The sequence below is a fragment of the Epinephelus fuscoguttatus genome, linkage group LG1, assembly GCF_011397635.1.
Source record: "Epinephelus fuscoguttatus linkage group LG1, E.fuscoguttatus.final_Chr_v1".
Classification (NCBI taxonomy): Eukaryota; Metazoa; Chordata; class Actinopteri; order Perciformes; family Serranidae; genus Epinephelus; species Epinephelus fuscoguttatus.
The window spans coordinates 51783054-51801375 of NC_064752.1; the positions used below are offsets into that span (position 1 = coordinate 51783054).

At 41.0% G+C, this 18322-nt stretch overlaps 1 protein-coding gene across 9 annotated transcripts in view; it reads left to right on the plus strand.

Annotated features, from left to right (window-relative positions):
• plekha6 (pleckstrin homology domain containing, family A member 6) overlaps positions 1–18322 on the plus strand; it is a 371706-nt gene that overhangs the window by 145046 nt on the left and 208338 nt on the right. For all 9 annotated transcript variants that reach the window (XM_049569368.1, XM_049569285.1, XM_049569451.1 and 6 more), the window contains 2 exons: positions 3877–3993; positions 5164–5236. In XM_049569368.1, coding sequence (XP_049425325.1) covers positions 3877–3993; positions 5164–5236 — 190 coding nt within the window. The remainder of the gene's footprint in view (positions 1–3876; positions 3994–5163; positions 5237–18322) is intronic.

An 18322-nucleotide genomic window follows, 5' to 3' on the forward strand; every position in this document is an offset into this window, starting at 1 on the left:
ATGATACTCAGTTGTATTTATCAATGAAGCCAGAAGAAAGTAATCAATTAACTAAACTCCATAATTGCCTTAAGGACATAAAAACTTGGATGAGCACCAATTTCCTGATGTTAAATTCAGACAAAACTGAAGTTATTGTTCTTGGCCCCAAACAACTCAGAGACTCTTTATCTGATGACATAGTTTCTCTAGATGGCATTGCTCTGGCCTCTAGCACTGCTGTAAGAAACCTCGGAGTAATATTTGATCAAGATTTGTCTTTTAATTCTCATTTAAAACAAACCTCACGGACTGCATTTTTTCATCTACGTAATATTGCGAAAATTAGGCCTATCCTGACCCGAAAAGATGCAGAAAAATTGGTCCACGCTTTTGTTACCTCTAGGCTGGATTACTGTAACTCTCTATTATCAGGTAGCTCTAGTAAGTCCTTAAAAACTCTCCAGCTAATTCAGAATGCAGCAGCACGTGTACTAACAGGAACTAAGAAACCAGATCATATTTCTCCTGTTTTAGCTTCTCTGCACTGGCTCCCTGTAAAATCCAGAATTGAATTTAAAATCCTACTGTTAACTTATAAAGCTCTAAATGGTCAAGCTCCGTCATATCTTAGAGAGCTCAGAGTGCCATATTATCCCACCAGAACACTGCACTCTGAGAACGCAGGGTTACTCGTGGTCCCTAAAGTCTCCAAAAGTAGATCAGGAGCCAGAGCCTTCAGCTATCAGGCTCCTCTCCTGTGGAATCATCTTCCTGTTACGGTCCGGGAGGCAGACACCATCTCCACATTTAAGACTAGACTTAAGACTTTCCTCTTTGATAAAGCTTATAGTTAGGGCTGGCTGAGGCTTGCCCTGTACCAGCCCCTAGTTAGGCTGACTTAGGCCTAGTCTGCTGGAGGACCCCCCAATTATACACTGGGCACCTTCTCTCTCTCTCTCTCTCGTATTCTATTACTGCATCTTGCTAACTCGGCCATTCCGGATGTCACTAACTCGACTTCTTCTCCGGAGCCTTTGTGCTCCACTGTCTCTCAGATTAACTCATATCGCAGCGGTGCCTGGACAGCGTGACGTGTGTGGTTGTGCTGATCATTAGTCATTAGTCATACTTCTGCTGTTATTATACACATATGATTATTGTCACACACGTATACTGCCAGATATTAATACATACTTTCAACATATTGTACCACAGTAGCCAGAACTATAACTATAATATTATTACTTTCAATAATGTTGTTGTAAACTACTGTCATTACCTGCATCTCTCTCTCTCTCTCTCTCTCTCTCTCTCTCTTTCTCTCTATATCTCTCTCTCTCCCTGTCTCATTGTGTCATGCGGATTACTGTTAATTTATTATGCTGATCTGTTCTGTACCACATCTATTGCACATCCGTCCGTCCTGGAAGAGGGATCCCTCCTCAGTTGCTCTTCCTGAGGTTTCTACCGTTTTTTTTTTTTTCCCTGTTAAAGGGGTTTTTTTGGGGAGTTTTTCCTTATCCGCTGTGAGGGTCATAAGGACAGAGGGATGTCGTATGCTGTGAAGCCCTGTGAGGCAAATTGTGATTTGTGATATTGGGCTTTATAAATAAAATTGATTGATTGATTGATTGATTGATTAATTGCTCTATCAACCTTTAGCTGGTGCTTAGCTCACCTGGCATTACTATCAATTTCTTTCTGGGCCATGTATTGGGCCATGTGCCTATTCATCTTAGCCGCTTTGATGCCAGACAGGAGCTTCCATTATTGGCCGGTAGTTGGTTGGGACCTTCTGGGGATCCCTCATTCTTAGGTCAGCCACTCTCAAAGTCAAAGTATCTTTTTTGTCCCTTTCAGGGAAATTGGTTTGCAGCCAGGAAAATACACAAAACATAAAATATACAAAACACTGATGGACAAAAACATATAACATGACATAATGGGCAGTTTCTAGGAGGCTTTAAAAATAAAAATAAAAATAAATGAAGATTAATAGGAAAATAATCAGCATCAAAGTGCAAAGTGCCAATGCAAATGCAAATGAAAATTTAATATGTAGACATGAAATGCAGATACCAGCAGCCTGAATAATCTGTGCAAATAGACATAAGCACATAAACAATTTACAGACTGCTGTTCAACAATTGAATGACTGAAGGGACGAAGGAAACCTTAAATCTCTTTGTCCTAAGAGCAGGCACCTACGCCTGAAGGCAACAATACAAATTCAGAGAGAAGGGGGTGATTTACACACTCCACACTCTGGATGAGTCCCATCCATTGGCAGCTGGTTCATTTGTGCTACCAGGCGTTTATGGAGTGCAGTTATTTTCTTTAGCCAGTGGATCATGTTAGGACTCATTGTTGTCCAGCTCAGCTTCATACCTGATATTCTTTCTTGGATGTCTGCCGATGTAATGTAACTGGCTCTTGTTCTTGGAGATTGCTGTGGTCTGCTCTCAGATCCACGAGCCACTTAGCATCGGTGTTATGCGATGCCTCCTCTTCCCATATGTTCTTCCAATATTGTTCAGTTTCAGCCCTAGGTAGATCTCTACTCATGTTGTTACCTTGCCACTGAGAGTACACTTTGGATGGATTAGTTTATTCTCCTGGCTTCTTCTTCTCTTGTGTATCTCTGTAGGCGGGTAGCCAGAGCTGTGAGCCTTTGGCAGTCTCCACTGCCTCAGGTATAGACAGTGAGTTGAACTTCCTGGGTATCCCCTTTTTCCCCACCCCTTTCTGCTCCATGTTACCTTGATCTTGCCATCCAGCCTCCTTTTCCATGGAGGGTAACGCTCTTTGTGGCTCATGATGTTCATCTTGTAGCCAAGAACCCCACTAACACTGTTGCTGTGGTGTATATCAGCTGATTTGTCTTAGTTATGATCCTAGTGGGGATAGTTTGTAGTACTGCATTCCCATCATCTAATAGACTTTCACAGAGTACCTTGTCAATTTCAGGTCATTTGCCCTTGCTGTAAGGGAATCTGTCTCGTAAGGGCTTGGGGCTTGGTACCCAATCTTGGAGTGTGGGGATGTTAATGACATCACCACTTTGACCTGTCGTCCTGGCTAACCCTTGACCTAGCATGTTTCTTTTACCTTGTCATAACCCGGCTCAAAGGCAATGACAAAAACGGAGAGACACAGGGTGAACTCAAATACAAATATTTATTTAAGTAAAGCAACGTAAATAAAAATAATGCAGGTATGGGGTGTGTTAGTCAGTGTGATCAGCAGTGTACATGTGGATGTGTGGAGCATGTGGGGTGTGGTGTTGTGGAGATAACCTAAAAGAAATAGAAAAGCCAAACAAAAGTACGGGCACTGGCAAAGAGTCCCGGGAGAGAGAGAGTGCCAGCACTGTTTATATGCGTCACAGCACCATGGGCCCAGGTGCTCGCGATCCGGATAATGAATTGATCAGCTGTTTACCTCAGTAGAAAGACAACACAACACATGTCATCAATTACGTAAGTTAACTTAAAATCTTTGCATGCACTAGCAATTTCAGTCAGTCAATTTTATTTATAAAGCCCAATATCACAAATCCCAATTTGCCTCAGAGGGCTTTACAGCATACAACATTCCTCTGTCCTTAGGACCCTTGCAGTGGACAAGGAAAAACTACCTAAAAAAACCCTTTAACACGGGAAAAAAAATGAAAACGAACAGAAATGAAAACAAAGACTTGAATCTCTATCAGTCCTCTATAAGTCATTACAGTGTTACTCGCTTGGTATTTGATAAATGTTATTTAATAAATACACAATCACAATCATCCATCTATCTATCTATCTATCTATCTATCTATCTATCTATCTATCTATCTATCTATCTATCTATCTATCTATGTCTATCTTTCTTCTTTTGACTTCTGACCTGCAGCCATCCCATACTGTCAGAGGTACTTCGAGAACGGCAGCTACGTTTGGCAAGCGGTCCAACTCTATGCGCAGGAACCCCAAAGCAGAAGTTAACAAACAGGGATGGCTATGTAAGCAGGTAAAAAGTATTATTCATATTAAAGAAGAATACCATTAGTCATGTATCAGCTGAAATACAGACGGTAAATGGTAAATGGACGTGCACTTGTATAGCACCTTTCCTCTGACCACTCAAAGTGTTTTCACACTATATGTCACTGTCATACACTGGTCACCAAGACTACAAAGAGCAATTTAAGGTTCAGTATCTTGTCCAAGGTTACATAGATATGCATACTGGAGGAGCATATGATCAAATGATCCTCTGATTAGTGGAGGACCTGCTTCCTCCCCAAAGCCAAAGCTACCCTTAAAAGCGATTCGAAAAAGTTAGTGACAGCTTTAGTTAGTGCTTACTTTTAGTGAAATAATTTGAAGCATTTCTGTACCATACTATTTAGTATGCTAGAAAATGATTTAATATACCAGTATGTCAATTGTGTACCAAAAATTCCAGGATGTTTTACTGCATCTGATCATATTTTGCAATATGCCATCCAGTATGCCTTTCTGGCTATTCTGACCCACAATCCTCTGCACAGCTAAAGATATGTCACATTGACTCAGCTGCAAACAGACGACAGCTCATGGGCTGCATTTCGAATTGCATACTCTTTCTTTTTACCTTAGATTTTTTGCTACAGACTGCAATAGAGATATGAGCAAGAGGGTCAAAGTTCAAGGGGCAATATTATGGTGAAGTATATGGAGATAGATTTGTTTCATAATTATGTGTGTGAAGAGATCGACAATCTGTGTGTAAATGTGGCACACGCTTTTGTATACATTTCTGTTTGAGTATCAAAGGCGCGACGATGCTTGTGGGCAATGTTCAGTTCTCTGAAGCGGTGGCTTGGCTGCTTCTTCAGTTGGCAGTTATCAGCCAGCTCATCCTTTATATTTTTCATTTATTCTATTCTTTCGAGTAGGATTAAAGTCACAAAGCACTTCACATCTTATTATTAGTGTACTCATACTAATGTAGTTGTAATGTCTGTACTGAACCACACTGTGTTTAGTTAGGTTACATTGTTTCGGTGAGGTTACGTTAACTGTTGTAAGATATGACAAGTGGCAACACCCTGGTTAAGGTTTGTGATAGAACAGCTGTTGGTGTTGGTAGCTGTTTTTGTTTAGAAATGTCGTATTGTAGTTTTATTGTTTATTGTTATGACATGTGTTCCTGCAGGCCAGCAGTGGAGTGAAGCAATGGAACAAGAGGTGGTTCGTCCTCACTGACAGGTGTCTTTTCTACTACAAAGGTTTGTGCTTCATTCTGTTCTCCACTTCAGATTTCTGCTCTTGTGAATGTTTAATGAGAAGTTGTTGTGTATTTAGAGGATGTTGTTCATCTGTTTCATTTAGCACATCACATCTTTAATAACAAAATATACAGCATACTGATGATTAGGAGTATTAATCACTAGTTTCATCATGATGCAATATTATATCTATTCTTTGGACAATGATAAATTATTGGCCGATATCACTAAATCTGCCACAGTATGATTTCGTTTTGATGTGATTCAGGGGCCTGTGTTAGATATGAGATAGTATCATTGTCCATTTAACAGTCAGTTATAGAAGAAGCTGCCACCCCTTTCTGTTTTACTTTTGGCTATAAAAGATAAAAGCAATACATAAATAATTGTACTCCTGTAACACACATAAAACAGTACATGGGATAAATTAACCTTCAGGGCTCTCTGACAGAAAGCTCTTTATGGGGGAAATCTTTTCATTTCAACTCAAACCATTACCTTTTTTCAAAAAACGTAAGGGTTATCTGACTTAAAGTGTGAAAGGCAAACTTCTTCCAGCAGTCATTAAATAACAAGATCATTTGACAAAAGTATCAAATTCAGCTCATTAATAGCTGTCAAGGTTCACAGATGAAACAATTGTTTTTATAAGTCACTCATTATTAGCTTAAGCACTTTCATATTGAACAAATTAGCTTAGCAACCAGCAGACTTTACCTTTACTCATAGCTTAACAAATTACATGTGCGGCCACTAAACCAGTCAATTTATTAAGTCTGATTAAAAAAATACAAAGTATTTAAAAATAGATACTATAGAAACCAAAATCAGTAAGAAAAGGGAGAGTACTAACGGATGGCTGGCTGTGGCTGCATGCAGTGTAAGGAGAGACTTTTTGCTGGGATACGGCACTCACCCAGCTCCTGTGCCCTACACACACACTAACTGCAAAGAAAAAAGAAGCAAAAAGGGAAAACTGATATGGCAATACGCTGGTCAGACACATTGTCATGGGGGTGAGAAGCACAGGTGAGGACGTCTATCACCAAAACTTTCCACTGTCTAGGTGGCCACGCTCGCCGTGGTCCTATAGCAGGCTGCAAAGAAAGAAACATGTGTTAGCTCACAACATTAGCACTGTGTTGCTCCACTACTCCACACTTGCAACATTACTCTGCTAACCTCTTGGGGTAAACCACCACCACAAAGAGCTCAACAATATTAACAAAATGAATGAATACAAACAGAAATATTAAAAGTAAAGGCTACTTAATACACCTTAAAATTAATTAGACAAAACAAAGCACAAAGCAGCAGTATTTGACTCCAAACTAAACGACCAAAACAGAAGAACTAAACAAAATAACCTGAAATCAAACAGCAGTGGCAGTGGTGTCATATCCTAAATATGATGATGTGGATAGATGTTTTCACTTTGCATCGACTGTGTTGGATTGTTGATCATTGAATCAATATATCCATCCAGATTGATGGATCATTACGCCCCTACTGATGATGTGTAAAATAATTTGAAAATTGTTAAACACAATACAAAAACATTATTTGCATGGTTTCTGCATGTTGCCAGCTTACTGTGGCCATACTGTTGACACTGCAGTCAGGTGACAGCTACGCAGCTACACTCTACTGTATATTTGTGTCAAATTTCATATTTCTGAAATATCTGATGGCAGTGGTAGTTTGTCTCTCTTTGTTCTCAGTAAAACTTCAATTTAAAGGCCTGCAAACTTTGTGGGAATTTGGATTCTCAGTGTCCATTCTGACATGAAGCTAATGATAAAATCATGAACAGACATTGTGTGTGGGGTTACTTTCTGTCTTTGCAATGCTGTAAAATGCTCTACAATGTCATCATGTACATCATTTCACCTGCTGGTGTCAAACATTTGCTGACTGCTCTTCAAAGGCACAGTTTAAGCACAACCACTAAAGCCTACAGCACTGACTCTACATGGCCACACCAACTACTTTTCCATGTCCACCACACACAGCTCAGCACCAGATGCACACTGCAACATCCCTTGCTTTTTTTAAATTTATTTTTTTAATTGATTTGAAAGTTCTGTCACCTGAGTACATTTCAGTTGTCAAGCCACAGACTGTGGCACACACTGAGCTGTGAGTAATTCAGTCAGTCATTCTTTCTGTAAAGTCTGAAAGTTTGTTGTTCTTCTTTATTTCATCAGTATGGGTTTTGTTGTGTATGATACAGGATATCACTGAGATCTGTTGTGGATATGAGGATATTTATGAATGACATCACTGCTACACCTAATTATGTATGCTGTGGTGCTGTAGAAATGCTGTGATCTCATTTCATGTAAAGGACCAGAGGTATTTGTATAAAAACGTGTAGTGTTACCGTATGTGTGTGCATGTGTGAAGATTTGTGAACGTGCAGTCACTCATCAGAGGCATTTTTCTCATGGAGATTAATGGGTCACTGAGCTAACTGCAGCCTGGCTCTGCTCTCTTTTCAGCAGAGTACATCACCATGGTAATCTTGGCTGCAGACTCTGAAAATAATTAACAGAATCTTAAATACTTTAAAGCCACAGTTGCTAACTTTTAACCCTTAGATGCATGACCTACCAATACCTACACTCTTCCATAAGTAAGTTAGCTAACTAGTACCTACATTATAGTTAAATAACTACAAAGTAGGCTGATTTGATGACAATAATACTATACTTTATCACACAAAAGTCATGGATGTAGAAAATAAGTTCATATTTTATAACGTCATATGTATTCCAAGATATAAAATAAATTTAATACTAACATGTATGTTGCGGTTTAAAAATCTTCCTGGGTGGTGAGATTGCTGGCATTAGATGTGTAAGTGTGACAGTAAATGTATACCTGACAGTCATAGTTGATAAGAATCAAAGATTCCTAGGTCTAACCCTTGATATTCCATAGGAAATGCTTGGGGTCATTTTTGACCCCACTTATGGAAGAGTGGGGTAGTGATACAAAAACAACAATTTCTTAAAATGTATATAATTCTTTTTGAAATGCAAATGGCCTCATGTCAAAAACATGTCTTATGAGGAATACCTGGAATATGAAATGATAAAAACTTTTAATTCCATATATATTGAAGAAAAACAACCCCTGGGGTCATTTTTGACCCCACTTATGCATCTAAGGGTTAAGAAAATCACTTTGTGTCATATTTCCTGAAAAGTCCCTTCCCTTGCTGCTGCCTCTAATGGCATTTGCTAGAAACTACTGTGGGGCACTGAAAATAACCAATCAGTGCGTAGTGGGGGTGTGTCTTGAGAGTGTGTGTGTGTCTGGGAAAGAGAGCGTGAGTGAAGCTGGCGACCGGACAGAGAGAAACAGAGAAAGGAGTAAAGTTAGCAGTAGCTAATGTTTACAGAAATTCAGTGCAGTGTACTTGAAGTGTGGTGTATTTGCAATAAATGCTACAACTCCTCAACCTCCAAGACGTCTTCCCTGTGCCTTGCTTGCCACCTGTTGAACATAAAGTGTAGGGAGTTAACCCTGAAGACGAGCGGCCACTTCAGCCCTGGAGCAGCCTAGTAAGTCTCCCCTGTGCCTCCAAACCACGGTTCGGATGCTGAGAAAGGAATGGTTAACACTGGCGACCACGAAGGGACCCTCTCATGTCCAGATAGACAACACGAGTGGTGAGCAAAGCGGTGAAATAAACCGTAATAGTCAGCAAAGTGCCATATTCCCCCCCATACGGTGAAGAAGCTAAAGCTAAGCTAATGGCGGCTGCTAGCTGATTCCCCGCGGCTCGGCCGGGAGAAATGACGAACTATTCTAACCCGTTTATTCTAACAGCGGTGAATAAAGCAAGCAAAAATGAGGGACATTATAACCCGTTTCTGTGTGAGGATGGTCTGGTTACAGTGAAACAACAGACTGGTGAAACACCATATGTTCCAGCTCCATTAAAGCTGTCTAGCACTAACCCTTTAGTTGATGTTCATGGGGAAAATGACTGTTTCAAAGACTGTGGAGCAGCCCCATGGTATAATGTGCATAATCCCTAAGCCCATGTCCAGACATTAAAAATGCACAGTACAGTTTTGCCAGTGACTGCAGTCGTCTCAACACCCAACTCAAACCCTTTTGCTCCGGCTCACCTGGAAAGTTTTGTTCAAAGAACACCAGCCCCTTGTTATCCATCATTTCCCCCATGCCCACAGCCACACACCCATGCTACAACCCACCCCTAAATTATGGACATTTTTTTGAGCAAGACAACAATGAGACTGTGCAGTTAAAGTGTTCTTCCCCAAAATGTGAGCGGCCCAAGTCATATGTATGCAAACCCCGTGTCACATACAACCACCCTTCATCTGAGAGTGAGGAGGACTATGACCACAAAGAAAGAATCCTCACTTTACGTCCTGGTCAGTATGATGGCACCACTCCATGGAAAGAGTTTATGCACCGGTTTGAGAGCTGTACTAAAGCTAATCACTGGTCCAAAAAGACTATGGCCATCCAGCTTAAGTTCTGTCTGCTGGGTGCAGCCGGGGCAATCGCCCACAGAAATCCACGGTCACTGCAGCGGGACTACAGCCGTCTGGTGGAGGAGATGGCGACTGCTTACGGCCCTGCTTCAGAGTATTCTGCAGCCGTAGCTATTGAACTGAGACAGCAGGTCCGAAAATCAGGTGAAGCTCTTCATGTATTGAGAGATGACATATATGAGCAGGTGTCAGTAGCTTATAGTGACAGGACTGATGATGAACAGGACACTATATGTGTTGAAGTTTTCACAAATGCTGTAGGGGATGCATGGATTGTGCAGAAACTGCTAGAACAGCAACCTGACACACTAGCCCAGGCTTATGACATAGCCCACTGTCATGAAACCACCAAGCGGGCAGCATCACATGTTACCAGCCTCATGCGAGCAGGGGCACACAGGACACCAAAACAAAGACCTCGTGCAGCTGTGGTCAGAGAGGGAACTGAGGGGAAGGACACAGAGACTGCTGCCGCTGCCCCACCTGTTAGCTACAAGCCAAAACTACCTGATTACCCCCGTGCACCAACCCCCCTGAAAAACCACAAAGACATTAAGTGGGAGGAAATTCGCAGTCATAATTGCTCTGGCATTGGTTACATGAAGAGAGACTGTACCTCCCCTAGAAAAGCAACCCGAGTTCATCCCCCAGCAGCATCTAATGAGAGCCCAGAGCCCACTGTATTACATTTCAAAACCCATGAGCAAGAGATGAGCATCCATATGTCAGTGCATGAACTGGATGTGTGTGCTGTCCTGGACAGTGGGGCATGGAAAAGTGTGTAGCCCCTGTGCCATTTCAATGCCATTCACCCCAATGCCAGACCTCCACCATCCAGCCATCAGGTGTGGAGACCCTGTTGGGTGTGGGGCTGGGTGATGTGCCTGTGCTTGGAGAAGCTTCCATTCCTGTCCAAATCAACAACTGGCAGGTGAGGATGCATTTCCTAGTTGCTGACATCGCTGGTAATGAGGCTCTCTTAGGTCACCCATTCCTCACCCAAGCACAGGCACGCCTTGACTTTAGAAGGCATCGCATCGTGTTGTTCGGAGAGGAGGTGCCATATTTCCACATTACAGGTAAACCAAAGACTCATGCAGTGAGCGTGGCCCGGACTGTGGTGCTGGAGGCTGGACAGGAGTATGTGGTAAGAGGCCATGCCCACCTCAGAGAGCCTGGTAAAGGAGAAGTGATGCTGAGCCGGATGCTGGCCTGCTGCAGCCACAGCAGCTGGGCTTCGCCCATAGTGATGGTACGAAAAAAGGACGGAACGTATGTCATGCTTCGTGTCATGCCTCAGTCAATCAATCAATTTTATTTATAAAGCCCAATATCACAAATCACAATTTGCCTCACAGGGCTTTACAGCATACGACATCCCTCTGTCCTTTGGACCCTCACAGTGGATAAGGAAAAACTCCCCACCTGTTGAACAAAAAGTGTAGGGAGTTAACCCTGAAGACGAGCGGCCACTTCGGCCCTGGAGCAGCCTAGTAAGTCTCCCCTGTGCCTCCCAACCATGGTTCGGACGCTGAGACCGGAAAAGTGAACACTTTGTTCCAATAATTTGAATGTCTAGACGCATAATTGAATCATTTTATCCCCATTCAATTTAACGTAGCTACCCAGCACGCCTTCTCTATGGGCTGCATGGTGTGGAAGCAGTGCCAATCATCTGGGTAGTTTTAAATGCGGCAGTAGAACCATTTTGGCCTTATGCTCCACTGAGCAACTCTAATGGGAATGAACAGAGCCTTGCCTCCTAATGCTGTATCTAGGTCTCTTCTTACATCCATGTTCTAGACACTTTCTGCTCACTACTGTTAGTTTAATGACCCATGGAGAAGCATGTGCTTTACTTAGTTTGCAACACATGCTGGTACTTTTTTCTCACACGCTTCCCATAACAAAATCCACAAGACTACATCACATGCACACCTCACCCACAAGGCCAGCCGCCTTAAAGGGGAGACTCAGTTGGTAACTATGCCAAATTTCATTTTTGTTTCAAACTGTCCACGAGGGGAGCCAAGCTGCCTTGTATGTTGTAATACCACAGTGTGAGGCCCCTTGGTGGTTTCTGGGACCCATTGCAGTCACTTAATGCCTGTAAGGAGAAACTGCTCTGATGGTAAAACTTCTTTGTTGGCTATGAAATAAGATTTCATTATTACAACTCTGCTAACCGTTTTTTGAAATGCACCAGTAAAACAAGATTTTGCAACTATGAGGTCTTTTCTTAAAGTTTTAATTGTCAGATTTTCTTTTTTTTTGTTCATTTGGTGAATGCACTGTATTTCTATCACTAGCTCATGAGATGTATTTCCAACAAAACAGAGATGTTATAAATGATGACTGAGGTTTTTAAAATATCTTTAAGCTATATCACATAGCTTAATCAAAGACATTAGAATTTAAAAGAAAATCTATCAATTCAGTAATTTCCATCAACTCTGTATCCAAACCCATGTGTTGTATATTTCCCTGCCTATAAAAATTCAATGTTATTCCAGTCTTATAATGACTATAAGGACTTGTCTTAAATGCAATCAACAGAAGTAAAAAGCTAGCGTTAGGCTATAACCAATATACCATGGTCACATGATTTAACTTCCCTACCACAAAAAGGCTGTAAAGCTCTGTTAGCGTGATGACAGTTAGCCACTTGTTAGCAACTGGCTTTTAAAAAACTCATTAAAGCTTCAAAATTCACAGTGGGGTATTTACTGATGTGTTTTGTAGTGTAGAACAATATGTCTAAGTCTTTTCAGCTTGTGTTAACCACAGACCTTATTTCAGACATTTAACCAAAAACCCATTCAAAAAAAACTCACTGACTTCAAGGAGAAGGAACCTGGACAGTGAAAAGGCTAACTCATTTTTGGGTTTTACAACTCATTCCTGGGCTCTCTATAGTTGTCACACCTTCAATTTCTCCAACCAGTAACATGCTACAAATCACCTGATTCACTCTGCACATGCTTAGTTCAGTCTCAGCTCATTCTTCATTTGAGGAATTGGCACCCTATGGAAAACAAAGTCAGGTTTATAAGGGAACAGATTTCGAGGTAAGAAATAAACTCTTTTACTTGATTTATTTTTGTAATAGCATTGCTGCTTTGTTGTTAAATTCATTAAACTTAAATCATGTTTATTACATGTCTATGTAGATATCTTTCATGCAAGTTGTTAGTACTAATATTGTAGCTGTTAGCTGTAAGGTAAGCTAGAGTGCAAGACAAGTGCAAACATGTAAACAGACAAACATAAACACAGACACAATCAAACAGCCACACAACACACACACCAATTTTGTTAAAAACATGGTAAATAGTCTCAGTGGTATTGTACATATGACTTTATTTTTTTAAAAAAAGTATATTTTCTAACAGTAAATTAATTTCCTTTTATTTGCATGTTTTTTAAGTTACAAATTAGTAAAAAAAAAAGTGTGAATATTTCTGTAACTCATTATTTGCTATGACGTAATTGATTTTAATGAACTTGTAAAGTAAATTGCAAATTGCTTTTACAAAACTCAGTTTAAGGGCTTATACCAAAAGTAAAAGGTCATGACCCACCCACATCCGGCAACAGAACAAGTCCTGGCCAGTTTCTCACTTGCGCTCAAACCGACACCCCTGCATTTGTCAATAGACTCTGGGAGAGACAATACTTCATGCAATACACGTAAGTAACAATTTGCATCGTTTAAAGTTATATTTTACCCAAATGAGCATGATTACTTTGCACTAGCTTTCAAAGGCTAAAGTGTTGCTTGGTTTTCTCCTTTTGGTATACATTTGAAACTTTTTGCTAGGTTAATTGGGCGCCAGGAAGCCTAATGTGCTCCAGTCTCAACTTACTAATGTTACGAGATTATTTTTAACCTAATTCTGTGCTTACTTTGAAGCTTGTCATGTCACATGGCTCTTGTTTGTCAAGTCAAACATTTCAAACAAACCAGCTATACTTTACATATATGAGTTTTGGTAGGATCAGATGATCTTGATGACTGTTTCTTTAATCAGCTTCCTGAACTGATGCATTTGGCCGACAGATGATCATATATGAGTCAGACTCTAATCTCACCTGTAACCCTGATGCATCTCCAGGCTCCTGCCTCTCCTGATCTTTCCTTTCTGCTGCTTTGGCAAAAAAATGTCGAATGTCCATTTTTTTCATCATAAAAGCGAAATGATTGACAATATCAAACTACTTGCAGACAGAAACACTCTTTTCCGTGTAGCCTATAGTCTATTCTGTGTAGCCTATGTAATATGAACATAATTACGTTGGACTAGTTATTCTGCAGTCACAGACATCAATTGAATTGCATAAACAAACCAGATGTCTACCAGACGCAATTCAGTTGGTGAGTGAACCTAGTCATGCTTAAACCTTACCTAGGAGTTTGCAACAGTTATTTATAACATTGCGTACCAAAACTGATTTATTACTAGCTAAAGGTAACTGTTATGACAACATGACAGCACCTTATCTCTGCCTCAGCAAACGTTACGAGACCTGTTAGCTAATAGCTAGCTACAGTAGCTAGTGCTAGCTCTATGACTAGCTGCACCACCGGCTAGCAACATTACAGTTTACATAGGCATTTAGGATGCAAACTAAACTTTTAGCATTGATACAACTCTGTACAGAAAAATAATAATTGTTCAACATTTTATTCCCTATTTTCAGTAACTTCAATCTTACTTGCTGCCTAATCAAAATCCTTGCTGTTGCCGATCGATTGTGCTTTGACTTTGAGCTGCGGAGCTCTCATCTCAAGACGCTGACAACCTGTCAGTGATAGGCACACTGGTCAAGTATTGACGTCAAGGGAGGGAGGGAGGAAAAGTAGGCTATTGATTGGATAGCTTGCTGAACGCAGCTGTCAACCAGGCCAGATAAGGTTTCGCAAGTTGTGAATGGTAATTCTAAAACAGTGATTTTGCGAAGTAGGCTACAGTTTTCACTCAGCATTATTTTTTATAGGGGCAATTCGTGTTTCCGTGGCTTTGGTATGGACATGTCCATAGCATCCATACCTAAAACTACGCCTATGACTAGAACATTACAAGAAGCTTGAGAAAAATTAGAGATTCTTTCCAAGTATTAAAAGTAAGGCTGAATCTCAAAATCAGAGTGGATAGCCACAGCTACAGTATGGGCTGTAGTTTCCCGGCGCGGCACATCGCAGGGTGGCGAACCCCACGCAGAGCTACTTTCGAGCAGCGCAACCAAAGGCACGTCTGGCTGTCTGACGCTGCTGCTCTCTTCTACCATGGCGAATTGAGTAAACTCTCATTTAAGGGCGAGGAGAAGGGCTCATTTGATTGGTGTGATGTGTGTTAAACCCACTCCACGCCTTCTCTCCTCCCTCTTTCCGACTTGCGCAGGTAGGAGGGACGGAGGTGGGACAGACGAGTAGCTGCGCCAGCGCGCACGGTGTGCCAAACTTGCAAAATCTGCCTGGCCACACCCAGTTGGCGAAGCGCAGATGTGCTGCGTCCCCGCCTCACCCGGTCTGCGAAACTAGAGCCCTATGTCTTTAATGTAAGACTGAGTGCTCTCTTTTGCTTGATGAAAAAACTATTATAAGAATGTGTGGTCCCTGCTTGGTCACCAAGTAAAAGATGATGATATTGAAGACTACCAAAAGTTAAAATTGATTTCATGGTTCAAAGGCTGGTAGATTTTGCTTCCTATTTTCTTCCATGATTTAAGTTTTAACAGACATTGAGCTGTCTATCAACATTAGGCTAAATTTAGCTTTTAAATTGTGAATCTTTAGTGGCCCTGGCCCTCTTAAAAAGCTCACAAAAAGTCATAAATAATTTGAGGGATGTGGTGTAGCAGTGAGGTCTGTGAGATGTCAAACAATGACAGTATAACATAATATTCTTTCAGGAATTACTGATTTGACTACATTACTGCTAAACAAAAAAGTACGTACAGTACAGGCCAAAAGTTTGGACACACCTTCTCATTCAATGCGTTTTCTTTATTTTCATGACTATTTACATTGTAGATTCTCACTGAAGGCATCAAAACTATGAATGAACACATGTGGAGTTATGTACTTAACAAAAAAAGGTGAAATAACTGAAAACATGTTTTATATTCTAGTTTCTTCAAAATAGCCACCCTTTGCTCTGATTACTGCTTTGCACACTCTTGGCATTCTCTCGATGAGCTTCAAGAGGTAGTCACCTGAAATGGTTTCCACTTCACAGGTGTGCCTCATCAGGGTTAATTAGTGGAATTTCTTGCTTTATCAATGGGGTTGGGACCATCAGTTGTGTTGTGCAGAAGTCAGGTTAATACACAGCCGACAGCCCTATTGGACAACTGTTAAAATTCATATTATGGCAAGAACCAATCAGCTAACTAAAGAAAAACGAGTGGCCATCATTACTTTAAGAAATGAAGGTCAGTCAGTCTGGAAAATTGCAAAAACTTTAAATGTGTCCCCAAGTGGAGTCGCAAAAACCATCAAGCGCTACAACGAAACTGGCACACATGAGGACCGACCCAGGAAAGGAAGACCAAGAGTCACCTCTGCTTCTGAGGATAAGTTCATCCGAGTCACCAGCCTCAGAAATCGCAAGTTAACAGCAGGTCAGATCAGAGACCAGATGAATGCCACACAGAGTTCTAGCAGCAGACCCATCTCTAGAACAACTGTTAAGAGGAGACTACGCGAATCAGGCCTTCATGGTCAAATAGCTGCTAGGAAACCACTGCTAAGGAGAGGCAACAAGCAGAAGAGATTTGTTTGGGCCAAGAAACACAAGGAATGGACATTAGACCAGTGGAAATCTGTGCTTTGGTCTGATGAGTCCAAATTTGAGATCTTTGGTTCCAACCGCCGTGTCTTTGTGAGACGCAGAAAAGGTGAACGGATGGATTCCACATGCCTGGTTCCCACTGTGAAGCATGGAGGAGGAGGTGTGATGGTGTGGGGGTGTTTTGCTGGTGACACTGTTGGGGATTTATTCAAAATTGAAGGCACACTGAACCAGCATGGCTACCACAGCATCCTGCAGCGACATGCCATCCCATCCGGTTTGCCTTTAGTTGGACGATCGTTTATTTTTCAACAGGACAATGACCCCAAACACACCTCCAGGCTGTGTAAGGGCTATTTGACCAAGAAGGAGAGTGATGGAGTGCTGCGGCAGATGACCTGGCCTCCACAGTCACCGGACCTGAACCCAATCGAGATGGTTTGGGGTGAGCTGGACCGCAGAGTGAAGGCAAAGGGGCCAACAAGTGCTAAACACCTCTGGGAACTCCTTCAAGACTGTTGGAAAACCATTTCAGGTGACTACCTCTTGAAGCTCATGGAGAGAATGCCAAGAGTGTGCAAAGCAGTAATCAGAGCAAAGGGTGGCTATTTTGAAGAAACTAGAATATAAAACATGTTTTCAGTTATTTCACCTTTTTTTGTTAAGTACATAACTCCACATGTGTTCATTCATAGTTTTGATGCCTTCAGTGAGAATCTACAATGTAAATAGTCATGAAAATAAAGAAAATGCATTGAATGAGAAGGTGTGTCCAAACTTTTGGCCTGTACTGTATATATATATTACATGTATAGTGCATTATTCAATCAATAATTACATCCATATTTCTATGAGTTTTTTTTGTTGTAAATGAATCCTGTTTACAACTTTAATTTGTTAATGTATTTTGTAATGTAATGTAATGTAATGTATTTGATTAATTTTAAACCATTTATTCAAGTGAAAAGAAATTAAAGATCTTCTTGAATAAATGGTGATTTGCATGAACATCCCTTCAGATATTTTCATTAATTTACTATTTCATTTGTATTTCTTTTTTTTTAGAAGACCATCTTCAATTCACCTAAAAAGCTCTGTCTCACATTAGGTAGGCCTCATGTAGATCACACTAAGGCATGAGGAATTAAGGTTTCCAAACAAAACTAAAGGGCTTTTGTAGTGTAATGTACTGATTTACTGAAGTGTTTATACTGTACCTTTAAGTTGACTTTTAAAGATACGTGTTGAAGCAATGTACTCTGTGCAACTGACGAATCACACACTGATTTATTATTGCATGTATTCTTATGACACACATACATTCATTGAGCACTTAAGCATTGTGGTGGAGAAATACCTAGGATTCACTGTGAATCATTTCTAAAAATAGCATGAGGATGGGCTCAGTTAGGGGAAATTCCAGTTTGTCCTGATATGACTCTAGAGGAGGTGGGCTTAGACTGCCCAGAAAAGCATTACACGGTGAAACTGGCTTCAAGGGAGAAAAGGAGAGCGGGGATACTTTTATGAACGAGTGCAAGTAAAGAAGCAGCCATCAGGGGATGAACGGAGAAATGTGACACCGTTATGTTTCAGCTCCAAGGGGGAAGGACTAAAGAAAAAGTGGAAACTCAGCAGAAATGTGACACTGTTACGATCAGAGCCAAGTGGGAAGGATTAAGAAAAAGATGACTCAGCAGAAATCTTCACAATAAAAATGAGCGCAGACAAAGAAATTCCAGTCCTGCTCCGGAGCT